This window comes from Leucoraja erinacea, chromosome 40 (assembly GCF_028641065.1).
Source record: "Leucoraja erinacea ecotype New England chromosome 40, Leri_hhj_1, whole genome shotgun sequence".
NCBI classification, from domain to species: Eukaryota; Metazoa; Chordata; class Chondrichthyes; order Rajiformes; family Rajidae; genus Leucoraja; species Leucoraja erinaceus.
Window position 1 is genome coordinate 2803761 of NC_073416.1, and position 23724 is coordinate 2827484.

Below are 23724 nucleotides of genomic sequence, written 5' to 3' on the forward strand. Positions count from 1 at the left end.
GTGCTGTCTGTGTGGAGTTTGTACGTTCTCCCCGTGACCTCCGAGATCTTCGGTTTCCTCCCACACTCCAAAGACATGCGTTCGGGTTTGTAGGTTAATTGGCTTGGCGTAAATGTAAAAAAATGGCCCTAGTGGGTGTAGGGTAGTGTTAGTGTGCGGGGATCGCTGGTCGGCGCGGACCCGGTGGGCCGAAGGGCCTGTTTGCTCGCTGTATCTCAAAACTGAACAAAACTAAAAATGCTCTGGTACAAGAATGCTTTTCCTTCCTGCAGCTAACGCCTTGATTTGGAGGGAAGGAGGAGAATGCAAACGGCCAGAGACTTGGGTTCGAGGCCAACCTTGGATGCTGTCTGTGTGGTGTTCTCCCTGTGACCGCGTGGGTTTCCTCCGGGTGCTCCGGTTTCCCCACACATCCCAAAGACGCGCAGGTTTGTAGGTTAATTGGTCCTCTGTAAAATGACCCTTCATTTGTAGGGAGTGGGATAACACAGAACTCGTGTGAACGAGGTGATTGATGGTTGCATGGACTTGGTGGGTCGAAGGGCCTGTTTCCATGCTGTACCTCTAAACAAAACCAAAACACTGAGCACAGAGGTTGCATGGGAAACATCCAACAAGGATTGTCCGAAGATCCATCCTCTTCGACGGTTCCTTCTGGAATATTCTTGCAGTCAGACTATTACATGCCATCTACATTGCGTCATGGAGCCATAGAGAGTAATATAGCACTGTAAACAGGCCCTTCAGCCCAACTCCCACCTGCTGTCCAAGATGCCCCATCTATTGTAATCCCATTTAGCCTATAATAGAGGGAGTACATAGAGAAGGTTCACCAGACTGATTCCTGGGATGTCAGGACTTTCATATGAAGAAAGACTGGATAGACTCGGCTTGTACACGCTGGAATTTATAAGATTGAGGGGGGGATCTTATAGAAACGTACAAAATTCTTAAGGGGTTGGACAGGCTAGATGCAGGAAGATTGTTCCCGATGTTGGGGAAGTCCAGAACAGGGGGTTACAGATTACGGATAAAGGGAAAATCCTTTAGGACCGAGATGAGAAAAACATTTTTCACACAGAGAGTGGTGAATCTGTGGAATTCTCTGCCACAGAAGGTAGTTGAGGCCACAGTTCGTTGGCTATATTTAAGATGTGGCCCTTGTGGCTAAAGGGATCAGGGGGTATGGAGAGAAGGCAGGTACGGGATACTGAGTTGGATGATCAGCCATGATCATATTGAATGGCGGTGCAGGCTCGAAGGGCCGAATGGCCTCTACTCCTGCACCTATTGTCTATGTTTCTATAATCCCTCCAGATAGACACAAAATGCTGGAGTAACTCAGCAGGACAGGCAGCATCTCTGGAGACGAAACGTTGCCTATTTCCTTCGCTCCATAGATGCTGCTGCACCCGCTGAGTTTCTCCAGCATTTTTGTCCACCTTCGATATGCATCATGTCAAGAAGTCAAGAAGTCAAGAAGTCAAGTTTATTTGTCACATACACATACGAGATGTGCAGTGAAATGAAAGTGGCAATGCTCGCGGACTTTTGTGCAAAAGACAAACAACAAAACAACCAAACAAATTATAAACACAATCATAACACACATATTCTTTTACATAATAAATAATAGAAGGAAAAACGTTCTGTAGAGTTAGTCCCTGGTGAGATAGGCGTTTACAGTCCGAATTGCCTCTGGGAAGAAACTCCTTCTCAACCTCTCCGTTCTCACCGCATGGCAACGGAGGCGTTTGCCTGACCGTAGCAGCTGGAACAGTCCGTTGCAGGGGTGGAAGGGGTCTCTCATGATTTTGTTTGCTCTGGAGTTGCACCTCCTGTTGTATAGTTCCTGCAGGGGGGTGAGTGAAGTTCCCATAGTGCGTTCGGCCGAACGCACTACTCACTGCAGAGCCTTCTTGTCCTTGGCAGCGCAATTCCCAAACCAGATGTGCCAGCAGAGGAGATTAGTTTCATTTGGTCTTCTCATCCACAAAACTATTGACTATAAGCTCTCCTTAACATCTGAGACGTCCGCTGTACACCATGTTTCTAACTGCGGCCTAAAGCCACGTCACGGCTCCCTGGCTCTTCCGCTGCATCTCGCGCTCGAGGTGAGGTCTCGCCAATGTTTGCTTGTCTAATGGACTTACTATCTGTGGAGCCATCGGTTCTGTGGTTTCGGGGAGTGCTGGTGAGTACAGTGTGTTCCCTGTCCGATGGCATCTGGTGAGTCATGTTCGTACGTTGAATGGATTACATTTGACATCCTGCTTTGGATGTCAAGTAGCGGAGACATCAGTAGTTGGCGTTCAGCCGGGACCGGGGCTGGTGTTGGGTTTGTGTCCGGGTCCAGGGCCTCGGTCGTCAGGGTCAGGGTCTGTGGCTGGAGTCTGGGCCTCATCAATGGCTATGCTTGGACCTGTTCTACGCTTGGAGCGATGTGTGTCGTCGCTGCTTGGGGGGGGCATCGGCAAGGGTCTCGAACATGTTTCCACTAGTGGGAGAGTCTAGGACCAGAGGGCACAGCCTCGGAATAAAAGGTCGTACCTTTAGAGCAGAGATGAGGGGGGAATTTCTTTCGTCGGAGGGTGGTGAATCTGTGGGATTCATTGCAGGAAGGCAGGAGAATGGGGTTGAGAGGGAGAGATAGATCAGCCATGGTTGAATGGCGCAGTAGATGTGATGGGCTGAATGGCCTCATTCTGCCCCTGGAACTTGTGAACTTGCGTGAGGTGCCCAAAATACCTCACAGGCACCTCACAGCTAATGATCCCAGTTCTGTTGCATCATACCTAAAGTGCATTCACATCAGCGTTCAAACTGAGGCCCTGCTTGCACTGGGACCAAGCTTTTTGTGGAAAAATGTTTTTCGCCCAGAGAGTTGTGAATCCGTGGCATTCTCTGCCACAGAAGGCAGTGGAGGTCAAATCACTGGACGTTTTCAAGAGAGAGTTAGATTTAGCTCAGCCTTAAATGACCTCCCCTTTATTCTAAGACTGTGTGGCCCCTGGTTCTGGACTCGTCCAACATTGGGAACATGTTTCCTGCATCTAGCTTGTCCAGTCCTTTTATAATTTTATATGTTTCTATAAGATCGCTCCCCTCATCCTCCTAAACTCCAGTGAATACAAGCTTAGTCTTTTCAATCTTTCCCCATATGATAGTCCCGCCATCCCAGGGATCAATCTCGTGAACCTACGCTGCACTGCCTCAATCACAAGGATGGCCTTCCTCAAATTAGGAGACCACAACTGTACACAATACTCCAGATGTGGTCTCACCAGAGCCCTGTACAACTGCAGAAGAACCTCTCCACTCCTATACTGAAATCCTCTTGTTATGAAGGCCAGCATTCCATTAGCTTGCTTGCTGTAGGATAGAAACATAGAAACATAGAAATTAGGTGCAGGAGTAGGCCATTCGGCCCTTCGAGCCTGCACCGCCATTCAATATGATCATGGCTGATCATCCAACTCGGTATCCCGTACCTGCCTTCTCTCCATACCCCCTGATCCCCTTAGCCACAAGGGCCACATCTAACTCCCTCTTAAATATAGCCAATGAACTGGCCTCAACTACCCTCTGCGGCAGAGAGTTCCAGAGATTCACCACTCTCTGTGTGAAAAAAAGTTCTTCTCATCGGTTTTTAAAGGATTTCCCCTTTATCCTTAAGCTGTGACCCCTTGTCCTGGACTTCCCTAACATCGGGAACAATCTTCCTGCATCTAGCCTGTCCAACCCCTTAAGAATTTTGTAAGTTTCTATAAGATCCCCTCTCAATCTTCTAAATTCTAGAGAGTATAAACCAAGTCTATCCAGTCTTTCTTCATAAGACAGTCCTGACATCCCAGGAATCAGTCTGGTGAACCGTCTCTGCACTCCCTCTATGGCAATAATGTCCTTCCTCAGATTTGGAGACCAAAACTGTACGCAATACTCCAGGTGTGGTCTCACCAGAGCCCTGTACAACTGCAGAAGAACCTCTCCACTCCTATACTGAAATCCTCTTGTTATGAAGGCCAGCTTGCTTGCTGTAGGATCTTTTGGCCGAATGGCCTACTCCTGCACCTATTGTCTATGTTTCTATGAACCAAATGAGTCACTTCCCAAGTTACCCCCCTAACCAACAACATGTGGTATTTAATTTACCAAATGTAATTACAAGCTGCTGACATTGCCGTGTAAAATTAAGTCCTTTCGATCGCTTGATTTAAGAATGTGTTTCTCCTTGCCTCCAGCATGCGTCAGGTCAAGAAGCCCCTTTGTTGTTTCCTGCTGGTGTCTCTGCCGCTGGGGATTTTCTTCCTTTGTCTCTGGCCCCTGAAGCCTTACCACGTTGTGGATGTGAAGTACGGGATGCCCGCTATTGCCGAGAACCTTCTGCAACACGGACTCTGGGAGACCTCGGACAAATATGCGCACATTTCCTTCAAGGTGAAGGAGATCGTTGCTGGGTGAGTCTGTTCTCTGCTGCCCCAGTGGACTCGGGGAAGTACACTGGCCAAGTCTAGTCAAGTCAAGAGAGTTTATTGTCATGTGTCCTAGATAGGACAGTGAAATTCTTGCTTTGCTGCAGCACAACAGAATATTGGAAGCAAAAATACAGAACAGTTCAGTTCAATATACACATAAATAAGCAGATAAAGTGCAATAGGCTGTTACAGTTCAGAGTTTGTTTGAGGTGAGTTTAATAGTATAATAGCATGCATAATAATAATGCATTTCGTTGTCTCTGTACTGTACACTGACAATGACAATTAAAATTGAAATTGAATCTGATAGTCTGATGGCTGTGGGGAAGTAGCTATTCCTGAACCTGGATGTTGCAGATTTCAGGCTCCTGTACCTTCTACCTGAAGGCAGCAGAGATGAGTGTGTGGCCAGGATGGTGTGTGGGTCTTTGATGATGCTGCCAGCCTTTTTGAGGCAGCGACTGCGATAGATCCCCTCGATGGTGGGGAGGTCAGAGCCGATGACGGACTGGGCAGTGGTCACAACTTTCTGCATCCTTTCCCGCTCCTGGGCGCCCAAGTTGCTGAACCAAGCCACGATGCAACCGGTCAGCATGCTCTCTCCTGTGCACCTGTAGAAGTTCGAGAGAGTCCTCCTTGACATACCGACTCTCCGTAATCTTCTCAGGAAGCAGAGGCGCTGATGTGGGACACATCGTGGCCTTGCTACCATCAGCTTCACTGCGGGTTTCAAAGAGGGAGTATGGATACATGTTTGAGCCATCTGTGATTTAAGATCCATGGGGAAGTAATGAGGTCTGAGGCGGATCAGACATGACCCTGTTGAAGGCAGGAACTGCAGATGCTGGTTTACACCGAAGATAGACACTGAATGCTGGAGTAACTCAGTGGGACAGGCGGCATCTCTGGAGAGAAGGAATGAATGGATCTGAAGAAGAGCGGTCACGGTGGCGCAGCGGTAGAGTCGCTGCCTCTCAGCGCCAGAGACCCTAGTTCGATCCTGACCTCGGGTGCTGTCTATACGGAGTTTGCACGCTCTCCCCGTGACCTGCGTGGGTTTCCTCCGGGCGCTCCGGTTTCCTCCCACACTCCAAAGACGCGCAGGTTGGTAGGTTAATTGGCTTCTGTAAATAGAAGTGTGTGGGATAGGGCGATCGCTGGTCAGTGCGGAAGGGCCGAAGGGCCTGTTCCCTCTCTGTATCTCTCAACTAAACCAAGATGTTTGGCAAATGAGGTTGCTCAGAGTGTGGAGTTACTACACATGTAATGTCTGGCACGGGATATTTACATTGTATTTTCTGGGTTGTAATGTTAAAATTGTACAAGGCATTGGTGAGACCAAATCTGGAGTATGGTGTACAATTTTGGTCGCCCAATTATAGGAAGGATGTCAACAAAATAGAGAGAGTACAGAGGAGATCTACTAGAATGTTGCCTGGGTTTCAACAACTAAGTTACAGAGATAGGTTGAATAAGTTAGGTCTTTATTCTCTGGAGCGCAGAAGGTTAAGGGGGGACCTGATAGAGGTCTTTAAAATGATGAGAGGGATAGACAGAGTTGATGTGGACAAGCTTTTCCCTTTGAGAATAGGGAAGATTCAAACAAGAGGACATGACTTCAGAATTAAGGGACAGAAGTTTAGGGGTAATATGAGGGGGAACTTCTTTACGCAGAGAGTGGTGGCGGTGTGGAATGAGCTCCCAGTGGAAGTGGTGGAGGCAGGTTCATTGGTATCATTTAAAAATAAATTGGATAGGCATATGGATGAGAAGGGAATGGAGGGTTATGGTACGAGTGCAGGCAGGTGGGACTAAGGGGAAAAAAAATTTTTTCGGCATGGACTTGTAGGGCCGAGATGGCCTGTTTCCGTGCTGTAATTGTTATATGGTTATATGGTTATATGGTTATTTTCGAGCTGACGGGACATCCCATTTATTGGTCACGTAAGGGTGAGTTCGGACATTTTTTTTCTCTCTCTCTGTAGGCTGCTTCCAAAGAACGACTGCACTTGTGACAAGGTCGAGCCTGTGCTGAACCTGCCGTTTGCCAGGCATCTGTTCCATCAGGTGTCTGTCCACCAGTTCCAGCAGGTCTTCAAAGAGGCCGAGCGGGAGGAACTGAAGAAAAAGAGGGAACAGGAATATCAGCATTTTCTGGAGAGGTTCGAGTGGCTGGAAACTTTTTTTTTTTTTTCTTTTTTTTTTTTAAATCAAATATTAGATTAGATTAGATATTAAAATAATATATGCAGTACAGTAAAAAACCAAAACCGAACCCACCACCATACTACACGACAAACGATAAACTGTTATATAACTAGCTTACACTCTTTTTTTTAATTTTTTTTATTACAATAAAATGTATTCAATTATTAAAAATAATATTTACACTACAATAAAACAAGCCAGAACCCACCACCATAAATACAATACAAAGATATATCCACTATTATACAATTATGATACAATCCTTATTGTGGATACACTCAACACCCTGCGGAGCCCAGCGGTCACGAGAATCCCCCAGGGTGCCAGGCCTAGGAACAACCCGACCAGGACATCTTCAGCCCTACCCTCTCCTCTACGCACAGGGTGTCCAAAGATGAGGGTGGTGGGTGTGAAGTGCAGCCAGAAAGCAAGGAGCAGCCCCTTTAGATATTGGAGCAGGGGCTGCAATCTCACACACTCCATGTAGACGAGAAACACAGACTCTTCCAGCCCGCAACAGTGGCAGGCGGCTGGCGAGTCTGTGAACCGCGAGAGAAACAGGCTGCAGGGAACACCTCGGGGCAATACCCTCCAACCCAGGTCCCCGATGTTTCTATGGAAGCTGTTTTTTTTTTTTTTTTTTTTACATCAAAAAATTATTAATTATTAAAAAATAATATTTACACTACAATAAAACAAGCCAGAACCCACCACCATAAATACAACATATATCCATACTAAACTATTATACAATTATGATACAATCCTTATTGAGGATACATTCAACACCCTGCGGAGCCCAGCGGTCCCAGAACTCCCTCAGGATGCCCACAGACAGGGCGTATTCCCTTTCTAATCCCACCCGGGCACGGACGTAACCCCGGAAAAGGGGCAGGCAGCTGGCCCGGGTAGAGCCCTCCGCCGTCTGGCGCCGTGACTCGCGGATGGGCAGCTTGGCCAGGCCCAGGAGCAACCCAACCAGGACATCTTCAGCCCTACCCTCTCCCCTACGCACAGGGTGTCCAAAGATGAGGATTGTGGGTGAAAAATGCAGCCAGAAGGCAAGGAGTAGCCCCTTTAGATATTCAAACAGTGGCTGCAATCTCACACACTCCATGTACACGTGGTACACAGACTCTTCCAGCCCGCAAAAGTGGCAGGCGGCTGGCGAGTCTGTGAACCGCGAGAGAAACAGGCTGCAGGCAACACCTCGGTGCAATACCCTCCAACCCAGGTCCCCGATGTAGAGGGGCAGCTGGAAACATGTTGGTGCAGCACCAGCTTGTCAACCGTAAGAAGGTTGCCTGCAGTTAGTTGTCTGCAGCTTGGGGCTGCATGGATGCGCAGCGGGTAGAGCCGCTGCCTCACAGCGCCAGAGAACCCATCCCCCACCCACCCCCAGTTCGATCCTGACATCGACCGCGCGACCTTGCGTGTTTCCACCGTGACCTTGCTCCTCCCCGCCGAGCGCGGCTCCGCTCTCCACTGCTCGCAACCCACCCGGAGGGGGAAACGCCATGCGGCTAGCGCCAGTGCAGCGTTGCATGGGGAAACCCAGCCGCATTGTTCCATCAATCTCGCAATTGGCCGCGTTCACTGATAGTATTTGGGCGCCCCTTTTAAGGCCACAAAACGACAAAGCATGGAGCAGTTTGAAGGTGAAAGTTGTGAGCCTTTCACATTAACATGGCTGCATGCATGTGCCCCAGGGGACTATTATTCCCAGCATTTTTGCATAGACCGTTCACTCTCCTGAACAACAGTTGCTTTTTAGGTTTAACCTTGCAACAATAACATGTAGAGAATCATGAGAGGAATAGATCGGGGAGATGCACAGAATCTCTTGCCCAGACGAGGGGAATCGGGGACCAGAAGACATGGGGTCAAGGTGAAGGGGGAAAGATTTAATAGGAGAGGTTCGAGTGTTAAATTTATCCCCATAAAGGTCGATGGGACAAGCTGGCAGAGGAGGTAGTTGAGGCTGGCAGGCAGGAAATCGCTATCAAAACATGGGGGGGACACAAGTTATTGGCGGCCGCGCATGCGCACACATACACGCACGCACGCACGCACGCGCACACACGAGGCTTCGGCCATGTGGACGGTAACATCGGGAGCTGACCTGGTTGGTGACCGACTCCGAACTCCAGCAACAGCAGCTTTGTCCGCCCCGAATCATGGGGCTTGAATCGGCCCGTTGGCGGGGCCTTTCATCGCCCGGCGGGGGCTTCAACATCGGGAGCCTCGATCGCCTCGATGCAGCAGTTTGATTTTAAGCCGCGCCGGGCGCTGAAAGGCCCCGCGAACGGGCCGATTCAGCCCTTAGAAAGCGTCTGATAAAGTCCGGATAACAAAACATGGGAGGGATTGTCCCCCACCTCTCAAAGCGGGGGGGGGGGGGGGAACGTTGGCAAGTTGGGCCGAAGGGCCTGTTTCCACGCTGTGTCCCAGACTCTGGATTCTCATCAAGGAAGGGAATTACTCGTTTCACGAGCTTCTCCTCTTCTCTTTCTTCCCTGTCCCGATTTTTGCCACAGGTCCCATTCCCCCGCCGACATGATGATCATCGCGAAAGCCAACAGCCCGCTGGAGTACCCCGTGCAAGGGCTGCAAGTGCGGCCCCTCAAAACCATTGTGATACCAGGTGAGAACCTCCAGCAATGCAGCGCCACTTGGTGCTGGAATCCCATTACTGGTGGGTACGGTGCTGATGTCATCTCACCGAAGGCCAGAACAGGCCCAAAGGGCTGAATGGCCTCCTACTGTCGGTGATGTGCCGTTGAATGGCCCACCTGGCTGGATCTGGTCGCGTGTAAACCTTTCCCACATTATAATTCCCACACGGACTGGTGCATCGGGTAGTGCCGCTGCCTCGCGGTGCCAGAGACCCAGGTTCGATCCTGACCTCGGGTGCTGCCTGTCTGCGTGGAGTTTGCACGTTCTCCCCGTGACCGCGCGGATGTGTTTCCTCCGGGTGCTCCGGTTTGCCTCCCACACCCCAAAGACTGCCAAGCAGTCCGAGTGAACTGCTTCACTGAAGTCCCATCTGGGGTGAAAGCTTATTGTCTTTACCCAGTGTGGTCTAAACCAGGCTGCCTCCCAGTGGCCTTGAGATCTTCAGTTATAGGCACGCATCATTTAGTTTAGTTTAGAGATACAGCGGGGAAACAGGCCCTTCAGCCCACCGAGTCCGCACCGACCAGCGATCCCCGCACACTAACACTACCCTACACACACTAGGGACAATTTACACAACCACGAAGCCAGTTAACCTACAAACCTGCACGTCTTTGGAGTGTGGGAGGAAACCGGAGCACCCGGAGAAAACCCACACAGGTCACGGGGAGAGAACGTACAAACTCCGTACAGACAGGCGCCCGCAGTCGGGATCGAACCCGGGTCTCCGGCGCCGTGAGGCGTCAACTCTACCGCTGCGCCACCGTGACGCCCAGACGTAGCCTACCCAGAGTTGCTAAAAGCCCTGTCCCACTTTCACGACTTAACTCAAAACCTCTGCCGAGTTTAAAGGACCTAAAAAATAAAAATGAAGATCGTGGTAATCTACGACCTCCCACGACTATGTTCACGAACTCCGAGTGCGTCTACGAATTCCCACGACTATTTCGATGCCCCCCTTACGAGGAAAAGGTTGCAATTTCTTTCATCCCGCCCATTTTTTTGTCACACGAGGACATTTTTTATCGGGCTGGAAAAAAACGTCCCGACTTACCTGATGCCACGAGTACCCACGGCTGGCATAACGAGCCGCTACGACATATCGACCGTAGACTCCCACGACCTCCTACGAACTCGTTACGAACATTCTGCCAGTTTGAATGGAGGGGAAAACTCGGGAGAATTTGTGAATTTACTTACTGGAAGCAGAAATAATCGGGGGGGGGGGGGGGTGGGGGGGGAACTGGGGGGGGGGCGGCGGGATTATGCAACTGCACTTTTAATGCTTTTGCACTACCTTTTTATAGGTTTAAGTTTGCAAGCACCATCTAGGAAACTGTATCAGGTAAGATATTTACATACTCATCACAACTTGTCGAGTTATAACATGCACTCGTTCATTTCTCGTTGCATGAAGGTTATTGATTATTGAAAGAGGTCCCAACGTTGCAATGCAATCCCAGTCCTAAGGCCCTGAGGAGTGAAGGCAGCCCTACAGTGCCTGAATCGTCGGATATTTTGACCGATTTGCAGATGAGTTTTGCGGATGACACTAAAGTGGCTGGTGTTGCAGATAATGAAGATGGTTGTGAAAGATTACGGCAGGATCTTGGGAAGGTGGGCTGAGGAATGGTCAAAGGAAATTAATCCAGGGAAATGTGAGGTGTTGCATTTTGTTGCAGGTACAGCAGGCAGTGAAGAAAGCTAATGGAATGTTGGCCTTCATAACAAGGGGATTTCAGTATAGGAGTAAAGAGGTTCTTCTGCAGTTGTATAGGGCTCTGGTAACATGTTAACAGTAGCTAGCCTAAACCTGAATGGCTCCCACACAGGTGAATGGCAGGGCTCTGGGGAGTGTTGTGGAGCAGGGGGATCTAGGAGTGCTGGTGCGTAGTTCCTTGAAAGTGGAGTCACGTTCGATCATGGCTGATCTATTGTTTATCTTTATTATTTTACCGTGTATGTATCGTTAGCTTTTAGAAATGTTTGAATGCTGCACTGACTGGCTGACATTTTAAATTTCGTTGTACATGGTCCATGTTACAATGACAATAAAGAAACTATTCTATTCTATTCTATTCTATCTATCTATCCTTCACAACCCAATTCTCCTGCCTTCTCCCCGTTACCTTTGAAGTCCCTGCAGGAAATTGCAGGGAATTGTGGACACAGCCCAGCTCATCACACACAAACCAGCCTCCCTTCCATCGCCTCCATCTACACCTCACGCTGCCTCGGCAAGGCCAGCAGCATCATCAAGGACCAGTCTCACCCCCGGCCACTCCCTCTTCTCCCCTCTCCCATCGGGCAAGAGGTACAGAAGTGTGAAAACAAACGCACACACACACACCTCCAGATTCAGGGACAGTTCCCAAACCGTGCTGTGATGCATCCCGATAAAATGCTTCCTGCGGCGCATCTGTAGAAGTTGAGAGTTCTTGGGGACATGCGGAACTCTCTAAGCCTTCTAAGTGACCTTGGTCAGACGGGAGATTTTGTATGGTGGTGATTTGAGATCAGGTTTATGCTAGAATCATCGGCCATGGCTACAAGGACCCGGTGGTTGCGATGGTTCAACCATTGCAGGGGGCAAGTCACATGCAGTGTTGTGGCTGTACACCAGAGGGCACCAGAGACCAGCGTCTGATCATTCGCAACACGAACGCAAAGCAAAACTTCAACGTGCTGGAGGAACTCAGCGGGTCGGGCAGCGTCCGTGCAGGCGACACCTCTGCTCTTCAGACCGATGACGTTTCCAGTCATCAGACTGACGATGAAGGGTCGGACCCGAAACTCGTTCCCTCCGCGGATGCTGCCTGACTCACTGAGGTCCTCCTGCACTTTGTGTTTTGCTCAAGATTCCACAAGAACTCAGGAACATAGAAGCAGCAACAGGCCCCTCGGCCCCTCAAGCCTGCCCTGCCATTCAATTTGTTTAAGAAAGAAGGGTTTCGGCCCAAAACGTTGCCTATTTCCTTCGCTCCACAGATGCTGCTGCACCCGCTGAGTTTCTCCAGCTTGTTTGTGTACCTGCCATTCAATTTGATCAATGACCCAGGCCACGTTCCCCAGGGCCCTCAATTCCCTGATCTTTCCCAAAAAATGGCAGCCTCTTTAAATAGCCCACGATAATCCACTGTCCACAAAGGGCAGCAGGGAATTCTAGAGATTCACCACCCTCTGAGCCAAGACATTTCTCCACACCTCTGTTTTAAATGACTGGGTCAGGATCTTTCTTCATCCGTCTGAAGACCCAGTGTACTCCGCCATTCAATCATGGCTGATCTATCTCTCTCCCTCTCAACCCCATTCTCCTGCCTTCTCCCCGTAATTCATGACACCTGCACTAATCCAGAATAGAAACATAGAAATAGGTGCAGGAGTAGAGGCCATTCGGCCCTTCGAGCCTGCACCATTCGCCATTCAATATGATCATGGCTGATCATCCAACTCAGTATCGCGTACCTGCCTTCTCTCCATACCCTCTGATCCCCTTGGCCACAAGGGCCACATCTAACTCCCTCTTAAATATAGCCAATGAACTGGCCTCAACTACCCTCTGTGGCAGAGAGTTCCAGAGATTCACCACTCTCTGTGTGAAAAAAGTTCTCCTCATCTCGGTTCTAAAGGATTTCCCCCTTATCCTTAAACTGTGTGACCCCTTGTCCTGGACTTCCCCAACATCGGGAACAATCTTCCTGCATCTAGCCTGTCCAACCCCTTTAGAATCTATTCATCTTTGCCTGGACCCCCCCCTACGACAACCTAGCACCCAGTCGACGGCAAGCGACGGCAAGCTACCGACGAACGGCGACCCATTCGGACGTCCACACCTACGACCATCTACGACCACACAGGCAAGCGAGGTCGACCTGCGTCCACCCGCGACAAGATACAACGAGCAGCGACCCTGTCGGTGATAGACAACTGGAGGCAACTCAGTCGCAGGTTGGCGTAGGTAGTCGCCAATGGAAGTCAGTGCCCGGCGGCAACCTACGGCAGGAGAAGTCCAGCTACGCTCGTTGGCGTCAAAACGCACTGTCGCCGAAGTTTTTTTGAACACGTTGAAAATCCAGCGGTGACCAGAAATACGCTACGACTGAGGAGACGACTCGCGACCGTACAGGCAACACCCCGGCAACCATATGGCAACAGCCTAGTCGCCTGTAGTCGCCTAAGTGGGACGTTTCTGATGCAAACCTCGTCAAGTCAAGTCAACACACCAACAAACAGACTCTGAACTGTAACAGCCTATTGCACTTTATCTGCTTAGTTATGTGTATATTGAACTGAACGGTTCTGTATGTATGACTACAATATTCTGTTGTGCTGCAGCAAGCAGGAATTTCATTGTCCTATCTGGGACACATGACAATAAAACTCTCTTGACTTGACTTGACTTGACAGGCACTTTGGAAAAGTAACGTTCCGTGTCTCTCTGCCTCTGTCTAATCACTGCAGTGGACGTGCCCTCAGCTGCTCAGCCTCGTAACTGTGGCATTCTCCTCTTTCAAAGCTCTCCCTTGAAGTGATCTGCGAACTTGTTTACCACCCATGTATCTCCACACGTGGGCGTGTGCCGAGAGGAAGTCTGATCGCACGCCTGCAATGCATGGGGGAACGTGTGTTCACCAGGTTGAACAAACACTTCTTGAATCTCCGATCAAAGTTGTCGCCACTTCCACTTGTGAGACTTAAGGTCATTTTCCGACTGAACAATCCAAATTCTCAGCCCCGGGAGATGTCCTCGTGCTGAGCCGGGTGAAGTCCTCGCCACCTGCAGCGTTTGTGATGCGGACCTCTTCCCGACACACCCCTGCAAAGAAAAAAGCAGGAATGATTGCGACGAGCTTTTTTCGCATAGGAATCTCAACTATGTTGCATGGCCTGTTCTCACTGAAGACTCTGCCCGAGTGAACCCTCCCCACCGGCCCTGAGGCTTTTCCTGATCTCTCACGGAGCAGCCGCTCCCCGCCCATGCACTCTGCTATCTGATCAGTGCCGGGCTGACACCAGCAGCCCCACATTGCTGTCGTGTGCAACAGGAATACATTATTGCCTCATGTGACTGGGCACAGTGAGATTCTTTGCTTCATACACAATGTATACAAATAGAGGCCGACCTATGGAGCTGACAAAGTTAAGGGCCTGTCCCACTTGCGTGCGTTTGGCGTGACCAAACAGGAGCGGAGTTCACTCGAAGTCCGCGGGTCATGTCATTTGCATCATGCTGACCAATCAGCTGGGCAGGAGGCGGGCCGACTGAATTTGGGCGTCGCACGCCGTTGGGCGGTGACGTCATCACGCAACGCCACGGCGGGCAGTGACGTCATCACGCAGCGCCACGGCGGGCGGTGACGTCATCACGCAACGCCACGCGCTAGGCGTACGCCGTCAAGACGCTGCGTACGACCGCAATGCGCCTGCGTGCCGACAGGCCGTTGCCGCGCAAAATTTTCAGACACTGCAGGAATTTCGGAGCCCCGCGCAATGTCGGGGCCAGCCCCGCACAACTCCATACGCCTCCGCGCTTCGAAGCGGGACCGGCCCCGCGCGGCACGTGCGCCTCAAGCGACCGCGAGTTTGCGTAATTCGCGAGCCAAGGTTGCGTAAGTGGGGACAGGCCCTTTACAAAGCACCTTTTTGTTCTCCCCCCCCCCCCCCCCCCCCCCCCCTCCCCTCCCCCTCACAGCAATTCCCCCCCCCCCCCCCCCCCCCACCCCACACGGGTCCTCCATTATTCCACCGTTGTGCTATGCAGGCCTTGTGGCCGAGGGCTTGTGTTGCTCCTGGCAGTGTCTGTAGGTGCAACGGCCAGTTACCTCAACATCCACTGTGAGCGCCTTTATTGGTCTGCTTGCTGTTGCTACATCTGCCCAAACCACCTCCTTCTCCTTCCGACATCTCCCCCCCATCTCTCTCCCCCCCCCCATCTCTCTCCCTCCCCCCCCTCTCCCCTCCCCCCATCTCTCTCCCTCTCCCCCATCTCTCTCCCTCCCCCATCTCTCTCCCTCCCCCCATCTCTCTCCCTCCCCCCATCCTCTCCCTCTCTCCCATCTCTCTCCCCCCCATCTCTCCCCTCTCCCCCATCTCTCTCCCCCCCCATTCTCTCTCCCCCCCCCCCCTCTCCCCCCCATCTCTCCTCCCCCCCCCTCTCCCCCCTCCCCCATCTCGCTCCCCCATCTCTCTACCCCCCCATCTCTCTCTCCCCCCCATTTCTCTCCCCCCCCCCATCTCTCCCCCCATCTCTCTCCCCCCCCCATATCTCTCCCTCTCCCCCATCTCTCTCTCCCCCCATCTCTCTCCCCCCCCCCTCTCTCTCCCCCCATCTCTCCCCCATCTCGCTCCCCCCATTTTCTCTACCCCCATCTCTCCCTCTCCCCCCCCCTCCCCCCTCTCACTCCCCCCCATCTCTCTCTCCCCCCCATCTCTCTCCCCCCCCCCATCTCTCCCCCGCCACCATCTCCCCCTCTCCACCCCCTCTCTCTTGGCTTGGTAAATGTAAAAGCTGTCCCTAGTGGGTGCAGGATGGTGTCAGTGTGCGGGGATCGCTGGTTAGCGCTGACCTGGTGGGCCGAAGGGCCTGTTTCCGTGCTGTATCTCTAAACTATAAGATCACCCCCTTCCCGGGCAGAGAGAGACACGTTCTTGATTAGTACGGGGGTTATGGGGAGATGGCAGGAGAATGGGGCTGGGAGGGCACAGAGGACCATGCTGAAAAATTATCAGAGTGCTGAAAATGTTTCCTCGACCAAACTGAGTATTTGGGAACTTCCCCTCGAGCATGAAGGGGAGTTCCAGCGACCTCCCAGGACCACGTGTCGACCATGCTGCGAATTTGAGTCGAGAGCAAACTCTTCTAAGCTCGCAGATTAGGTCGCCGCAGTGGGACTGGCCCTTTAAGACATGAATGGCAGGGCCCGGAGACGTATTGTAGAGCAGAGGGATCTCGGAGTTCCCTGAGAAGGGCATCGCAATGAAGGTGTTTGGTACATTGGCCGTTATCAGTCAGGGCATTGAGTAGCGGAGTTGGCAAAGACACAAGATGCTGGGGTAACTCAACGGGACGGGCAACATCCCTGGAGAGAGTACTGTAATAGGTGACGTCCCGGGTCAAGGCCCTTCTTTAGACGGAAGAAGCCTCCTCAGTCTGAAGAAGGATCTTGATTGGGTTTGCATACACTGGAATTTAGGATGAGAGGGGATCTTATTGAAACACATGAGATTATTAAGGGATTGGACACGCTGGAGGCAGGAAACATGTTCCCGATGTTGGCGGAGTCCAGAACCAGGGGCTTCGAGCCAGCACCGCCATTCAATGTGATCATGGCTGATCATCCCCCAATCAGTACCCCGTTCCTGCCTTCTCCCCAGATCCCCTGACCCCGCTATCTTTAAGAGCCCTATCTAGCTCTCTCTTGAAAACATCCAGAGAACCGGCCTCCACCGCCCTCTGAGGCAGAGAATTCCACAGATTCACCACTCTCTGTGAGAAAAAGTGTTTCCTCGTCTCCGTTCTAAATGGCTTGCCCCTTATTCTTAAACTGTGTGTGTGTGGCCCCTGGTTCTGGACTCCCCCAACATCGGGAACATGTTTCCTGCCTCTAGCGTGTCCAAACCCTTAACAATCTTATATGTTTCAATATGTGTAAGCCAGCAAGTGCACATTGAATGGGCAGGTTGGGCTAGAGGGGCCAAGTGGCCTGCTCCTACACCTATTGTCTATAGTCTATTGTCTATCTGCACATTGAATGGGCAGGTTGAGCTAGAGGGGCTGAGTGGCCTGCCCCTGCACCTATTGTCTATTGTCTATAGTCTATTGTCTATCTGCACATTGAATGGGCAGGTTGGGCTAGAGGGGCCAAGTGGCCTGCTCCTGCACCTATTGTCTATAGTCTATTGTCTATCTGCACATTGAATGGGCAGGTTGAGCTAGAGGGGCTGAGTGGCCTGCTCCTGCATCTATTGTCTATAGTCTATTGTCTATCTGCACATTGAATGGGCAGGTTGGGCTAGAGGGGCTGAGTGGCCTGTTCCTGCACCATTGTCTATAGTCTATTGTCTATCTGCACATTGAATGGGCAGGTTGGGCTAGAAGGGCCGAGTGGCCTGCCCCTGCACCTATTGTCTATTATCTATAGTCTATTGTCTATCTGCACATTGAATGGGCAGGTTGGGCTAGAAGGGCCGAGTGGCCTGCTCCTGCACCTATTGTCTATTATCTATTGTCTATCTGCACGTTGAATGGGCAGGTTGGGCTAGAGGGGCTGAGTGGCCTGCTCCTGCACCTATTGTCTATTATCTATAGTCTATTGTCTATCTGCACATTGAATGGGCAGGTTGGGCTAGAGGGGCCGAGTGGCCTGCCCCTGCTGCTACTTTCCTGCCTCGTCAGACATGGATGCCGACACATAACGGGGCACAGAGCGATGTGGACGCCCTCGGCCTCCATCCTGCCCGCCACTCGCTCGCTCACTCACTCCCGCCTCTTGTTCCGCGCAGGTCAACGTGACGGCCTCGCTCGGGACCTTTGACGTGGCTGCAGAGGTGGACGAGGTGACGGTGGACGGTGCCGGGCAGATGCACCTGTCTCTCTCCAGCGCCCAGGTAGACAACCTGAACCGCCAGCTCCAGTTCATCACCTACACCAACACCATCTTCAACCCCAACACGGCCGACACGGGTAGGTGCACAGGTCGCAAAGTCACCCGAGAACAGCCGCCAATTATATTGTGTGCAGGAAGGAAGGTGGGGGTGGGGTCTCAGAGTCACCTCTGGGACGGGAACGTTCTAATTTTGCCCGACCATCCTGTAATCTGTCGTAATAACATCTTGCGTTGAGCCAATTGGTCGTGTGTTCGGTGCTGAGATCGGTTTCCGCGTGGACTTGTGGTTAGTTTATAAGTCGCAGGGGCAGAATGAGGCCGTTCGGCCCATCCAGTCTACTCCGCCATTCAATCATGGCCGATCTATCTTTCTCTCTCACCCCCATTCTCCCCGTAGCCTCTGACACCCGCACTAATCAAGAATCTATCTATCTCTGCCTTAAATATATCCACTGACTTGGCCTCCACAGCCGTCTGTGGCAACGAATTCCACAGATTCACCACCCTCTGGCTAAAGAAATTCAATAGACGATAGACAATAGGTGCAGGAGTAGAGGCCATTCGGCCCTTTGAGCCAGCACCGCCATTCAATACGATCATGGCTGATCATCCACAATCAGTTCCTGCTTTTTCCGCAAATCCCTTGATTCCTTTAGCTCTAAGAGCTAGATCTAACTCTCTCTTGAAAACATCCAGTGAATTGGCCTCCACTGCCTTCTGTGGCAGAGTATTAACTCTAAAAGTTAAAATGTGTAGTGCAGAAACAGGCCATTCGGCCCGCCTGGTCTGTGCTGGTGCTTGGACTCCACACCTAGCTCCTACCACCTAACCGCACATTTGCCCTCGCCCTAACTTGAGTGCTGCTCCGTGCCGTGGACCTCAGGCACGCATTGTGAGTGAGAGTGCGATCCTGATTCTCACTGTCTTCTGGAGAAGAGGGTCCCAGCCTAAAGGGCCCGTCCCACTTTCATGACCTAATTCACAACCTTTTTTACTCGTGGACATTTTTCATCAGGCTAGAAAAACGCCCCTGTGAGTATGAGTCGCGGGCAAACTCGGCAGAGGTCGTGAATTAGGTCGTGAAAGTGGGACAGGCCCTTTAAGTCGCCATTGGATATATGGAATCAGACTGATTCCTGGGATGTCAGGACTGTCTTATGAAGAAAGACTGGATAGACTTGGTTTATACTCTCTAGAATTTAGGAGATTGAGAGGGGATCTTATAGAAACTTACAAAATTCTTAAGGGGTTGGACAGGCTAGATGCAGGAAGATTGTTCCCGATGTTAGGGAAGTCCAGGACAAGGGGTCACAGCTTAAGGATAAGGGGGAAATCCTTTAAAAAAACCGAGATGAGAAGAACTTTTTTCACACAGAGAGTGGTGAATCTCTGGAACTCTCTGCCACAGAAGGTAGTTGAGGCCAGTTCATTGGCTATATTTAAGAGGGAGTTAGATGTGGCCCTTGTGGCTAAGGGGATCAGGGGGTATGGAGAGAAGGCAGGTACGGGATACTGAGTTGGATGATCAGCCATGATCATATTGAATGGCGGTGCAGGCTCGAAGGGCCGAATGGCCTACTCCTGCACCTAATTTCTATGTTTCTATATTTTCTATATTACCTTTGAATTCTCCTTCACTTTATTTTGATTATTTTAACTCTAATTTGCGTTACATTTGCACTTTGCATCCTCCTGCCTCCACACAGCGACAGATTGTTTCCACGTTGACACCCCCGGCTGAGATACAAGAAAGCACTCGTGTCAATTGCTATTCTCAATATTGTCATTGAGTGGTGAACCTCCATTGCTCGGGGCAGGTCGATGGACTGTGATCAGGGTTACAGGAGATAGTTGAAGTGTTTGAAATGGGCCTCTATTCCTCTGCCGATCGCTTTTACGGCTTGTTCTTGCTTGATTAGCTCCTTCCTGTCTTATCATCCCCGACAGCCTGGACGTCGATCCAAAACATCGCCCATTCCTTCTCTCCCGGGCTCACTGCCTGTCCCGCTGAGTCACTCCAGCCTCTTGTGTCTATATCTCATTTATCGAAAGCCGTTGCTCTTTTAACCACACATTTGTACGATCTCTCTCTGCTTCGTGCTTTAAGAGAATTGAGCGCGCGTGAAGCGCTTGAATTCCACGTTTAAGAGACGTACGCTTGTGCGCAGTTATATTGCAAAGCCATACGCTCTGAAATTCTTTCTCAAAACCTCTCACTTCGAGTGATTCAACAATACCGTACTGTTACATGTACCTGGGTGCAATGAAATGCTTTGTATTTGTATACAATCCGGTAAAATCGACTGGGCTTGTATTCACTGGAATTTAGAAGGATGAGAGGATTTTCTAAAAGGCCCTGTCCCACTGTACGAGTTTACCCCTAGTGCTCTCCCGAGTTTAAAAAAAAAAATCAAACTCGTGGTAAGTACGTAGAATGTACGTAGCAGGTACGTCGGAGCTCGTGGATGTCTCGTAGCGGCTCGTAACGCTAACGGCAGGTGTTCGGGAAACGCGGAACCTCGTGACGTTTTTTTCGACAGTGTGAAACATTTCCAAGAGTAAAAAAATACTCGTGACGAGTTTGATTTTTTTTTTTTTAACTCGGGAGAGCTCTTGGGTAAATTCGCATTGTGGGACAGGGCCTTTATAGTAGCATATACAATTCTTAAGGGATTTGACAGGCCAGTTGCAGGAAAAATGCTCCCCATGTTGTGGGAGTCCAGAACCTGGGGTCGCACAGTCTAAGAATAAGAGGTAGGCCTCAGGCTCAGGGTTCAGCGATTCGGCCGTGGCTGGGTGAATGATGCATTGGCCCGGGTGCTGGACTGTACACAAAGCCCAGCGCTGCTAAATGGGAAAAATCCGCTACTTTGTGATTTTTTTGTTGTTCTTTTGATGACCTCTTTTGAGGCGCGTGCAAAAAGGCAGCACCCAGGTAATGAACCAACGCGGGTGAAATCCTGACTCGAGGCTCATAAACGCACGTGGTCTAGAGAAGCTGGCAGTGCGGACTGATGTTTCTGTCCACTCCGCCTGCCTCTGGAGGTGGCATATCCTCTCGAGGGTGAAGTTTGTGGTACACTCCCCGATGCACCAAACTGCGCGATTTAGTTCAGTTTAGTTTAGAGACACAGCGGGGGGACAGGACCTTCGGCCCACCGAGTCCGCGCTGACTGGCAATCCCGCACATGCCAGTGACAATTATACACATACACCAAGCCAATTTTACCAACAGACCTGCACGCCTTTGGAGTGTGGGAGGAAACCGAAGGTCTCGGAGAAAACCCACGCAGGTCACGGGGACAACGTACAAACTCCGTACAGACCGCGCCCGTGGTCAGGATCGAACCCGCGTCTCTGGCGCGGCAAGTGCTGTAAAGTAAGGCGGCTGCTCTACCGCTGCGCCACCGTGCCGCCCGCTCATGGGCAGAGATCAACGGCAGCCCAGAGTGGTCCCGAGGTCAGGAATGTGAGCGAGACCCTGACCTTCACGGATAGAACACAGTCTGAGCACAACCAAAGTCGCAGATCCCAGTCGGGCTGAGGACGGCCTTTTGAGTGGGATCCACCTTAAACAGCGACCAGAACAAGGCGCGACTCTTTGGGCGACTACGCACGGCCATAGAGGCGCCACGTGTCGACATGTGGCGGAGTGACGCCTGTATGGATGTGAGTAGTCGCCCAAAGAGTCGCGCCTTTTTCTGGTCGCCGCTGGATTTTGAACACGTTGAAAATTTACGGCGACCTGCTGTGACTGACGGGTGACAGCAAGTCGCCGAAAAAAATCGCATAAGTGGGACAGGCCCTTTAAGGTGGGCTGTGTGTGTGTGTGTGTGTGTTTGTTGAGCTGGCTGGCTATGAGGGTCTGCCCTGGCTGCCTATGAGGGTCTGCCCCCCATGGCTGTTTAACCTGTTCACTCCTGCCGGTCTTAGTGTGTGTGTTTTGCATCTTGCAGTGCAGCTCGAGACAGACGGACACCAGGCTTTTTTTGTCATCAAAATCCGACATGCCACCATCCCAAAACTATACAGCTCCGGGGACCAGTCAGGTCAGTGCTATTAACCCAGGATTCATGCAGTTCTCCCATCAAAGTCCCTCCAGTCAAAGGCATACATACACACACACACACACACACGTACACACGCACACTCACACACACACACACACACTCGCACGCACACACACACACACACACACACACACACTCACACACACACACACTCACACGCACACTCACACACACACACACTCGCACACACGCACGCACACATACACACACACACACCCACACACACACACACACACACTCACACTCACACTCACACACACACACACACACACACACACACTCACACACACACTCACGCACGCACACACACACACACACACGCACGCGCACACTCACACACACACGCACGCGCACACTCACACACACACACGCCATCAGTTCTCCCGTGAATACACACCTCTGTACTGTAGCACTGAAGGCAGTGCCTGAACAAAACGTGACCGAAAATCCCGATATTTTTGGCCGGGAGGGGAATGTTTGCCAAGCCTGTGCAGGGTTTTCCAGGATGGCGTTCCTGCAGCAGCATTCCACATGCTCTTAACTCATAAGATCATAAGTGATAGCAGAATTAGGCCATTCGGCCCATCAAGTCTACTCCGCCATTCAATCACGGCTGATCTATCTTTCCCTCTCAACCCCACTCTCTCCCGATAACCCCTGACACCCGCACTAATCAAGAATCTGTCCATCTCAAATACCCACTGACTTGGCCTCCACAGCCGTCTGCGGCAATGAATCCCACAGATTCACCACCCTCTGACGAAAGGGTGTTGGTCCAATTGACCCGGATCCACAAAGGCCACAAGGAAGCCCCTCTCGGGGGTGGGGAGAAGGGCAGGGAGATATAACGGGGGCGCAAAGGCAACAAGCAGAAAAGCTCTCGCATCTCAACGGGCAAACCACGTGCACGCAACCTGCGCCAATTCGCGATGGGCGCACAATTGCCGCGGCGTTGCCCATTGCCTTGTGCCCACCTCTCTCTTGTTTTTTGAATGCTGGAAACTTGAGCAAAACGCAAAACGCTGGAGGAACTCAGCGGGTCGGGCAGCGTCTGTGGAGGGCAGACGACGTTTCGGGCAGGGACTCTTCCTCAGTCCAAAAAATCCCAGCCCGAAATGTCATCTGTCCATTCCCTCCACAGAGGCTGCCCGACCCTTTGAGACCCTCCAGGCCTATCTTACTAATTCATCTATATCATTCAAAGTTGCCAAAGTCTAGCTTCCTCCTGATATCTGACATCACAAATGTTCATGTCAACTGCTAAGTTACTAATCAAACCCCAGACATTAATATTTACACTAACACTATCCTACACACACACACACACACTAAGGGACAATTTACAATTTTTAATCAAAGCCAGTTTACCTACAAACCGGTACGTCTTTGGAGTGTGGGAGGAAACCGGAGCACCCGGAGAAAACCCACGCAGGTCACGGGGAGGACGTACAAACTCCGCACAGACAGCACCCGTGGTCAGGATGGAAGGTAGACAAAAGTGCTAGAGAAACTCAGCATCTATGGAGCGAGGGAAATAGGCAACGTTTTGGGCCGAAACCCTTCTTCAGACCCTTCTTAATAAAATCTGACAATGTGCACTTTAACCACATGTGATTTTTTTTCTATTTCAAATGTCAAATTGTGGAGTACAGAGGCAAATAAATAAATGATGGGTCTTTGTCCCGACAG

The 23724-nt window shown here is 51.1% G+C and overlaps 1 protein-coding gene across 2 annotated transcripts in view; it reads left to right on the forward strand.

Annotated features, from left to right (window-relative positions):
* The first annotated feature begins 292 nt into the window (after window positions 1–292).
* Window positions 293–23724, forward strand: part of b4galnt1b (beta-1,4-N-acetyl-galactosaminyl transferase 1b) — a 36655-nt gene continuing 13223 nt past the window's right edge. Inside the window, exons 1-7 of one of the 2 annotated variants that reach the window (XM_055664496.1) lie at window positions 293–428; window positions 4242–4457; window positions 6461–6637; window positions 9221–9327; window positions 10667–10704; window positions 17862–18042; window positions 21922–22014. In XM_055664496.1, the coding sequence (XP_055520471.1) occupies window positions 4243–4457; window positions 6461–6637; window positions 9221–9327; window positions 10667–10704; window positions 17862–18042; window positions 21922–22014 (811 nt within the window). In that variant the 5' untranslated portion in view covers window positions 293–428; window position 4242. The remainder of the gene's footprint in view (window positions 429–4241; window positions 4458–6460; window positions 6638–9220; window positions 9328–10666; window positions 10705–17861; window positions 18043–21921; window positions 22015–23724) is intronic. The other variant, XM_055664497.1, reaches the window with a different exon arrangement.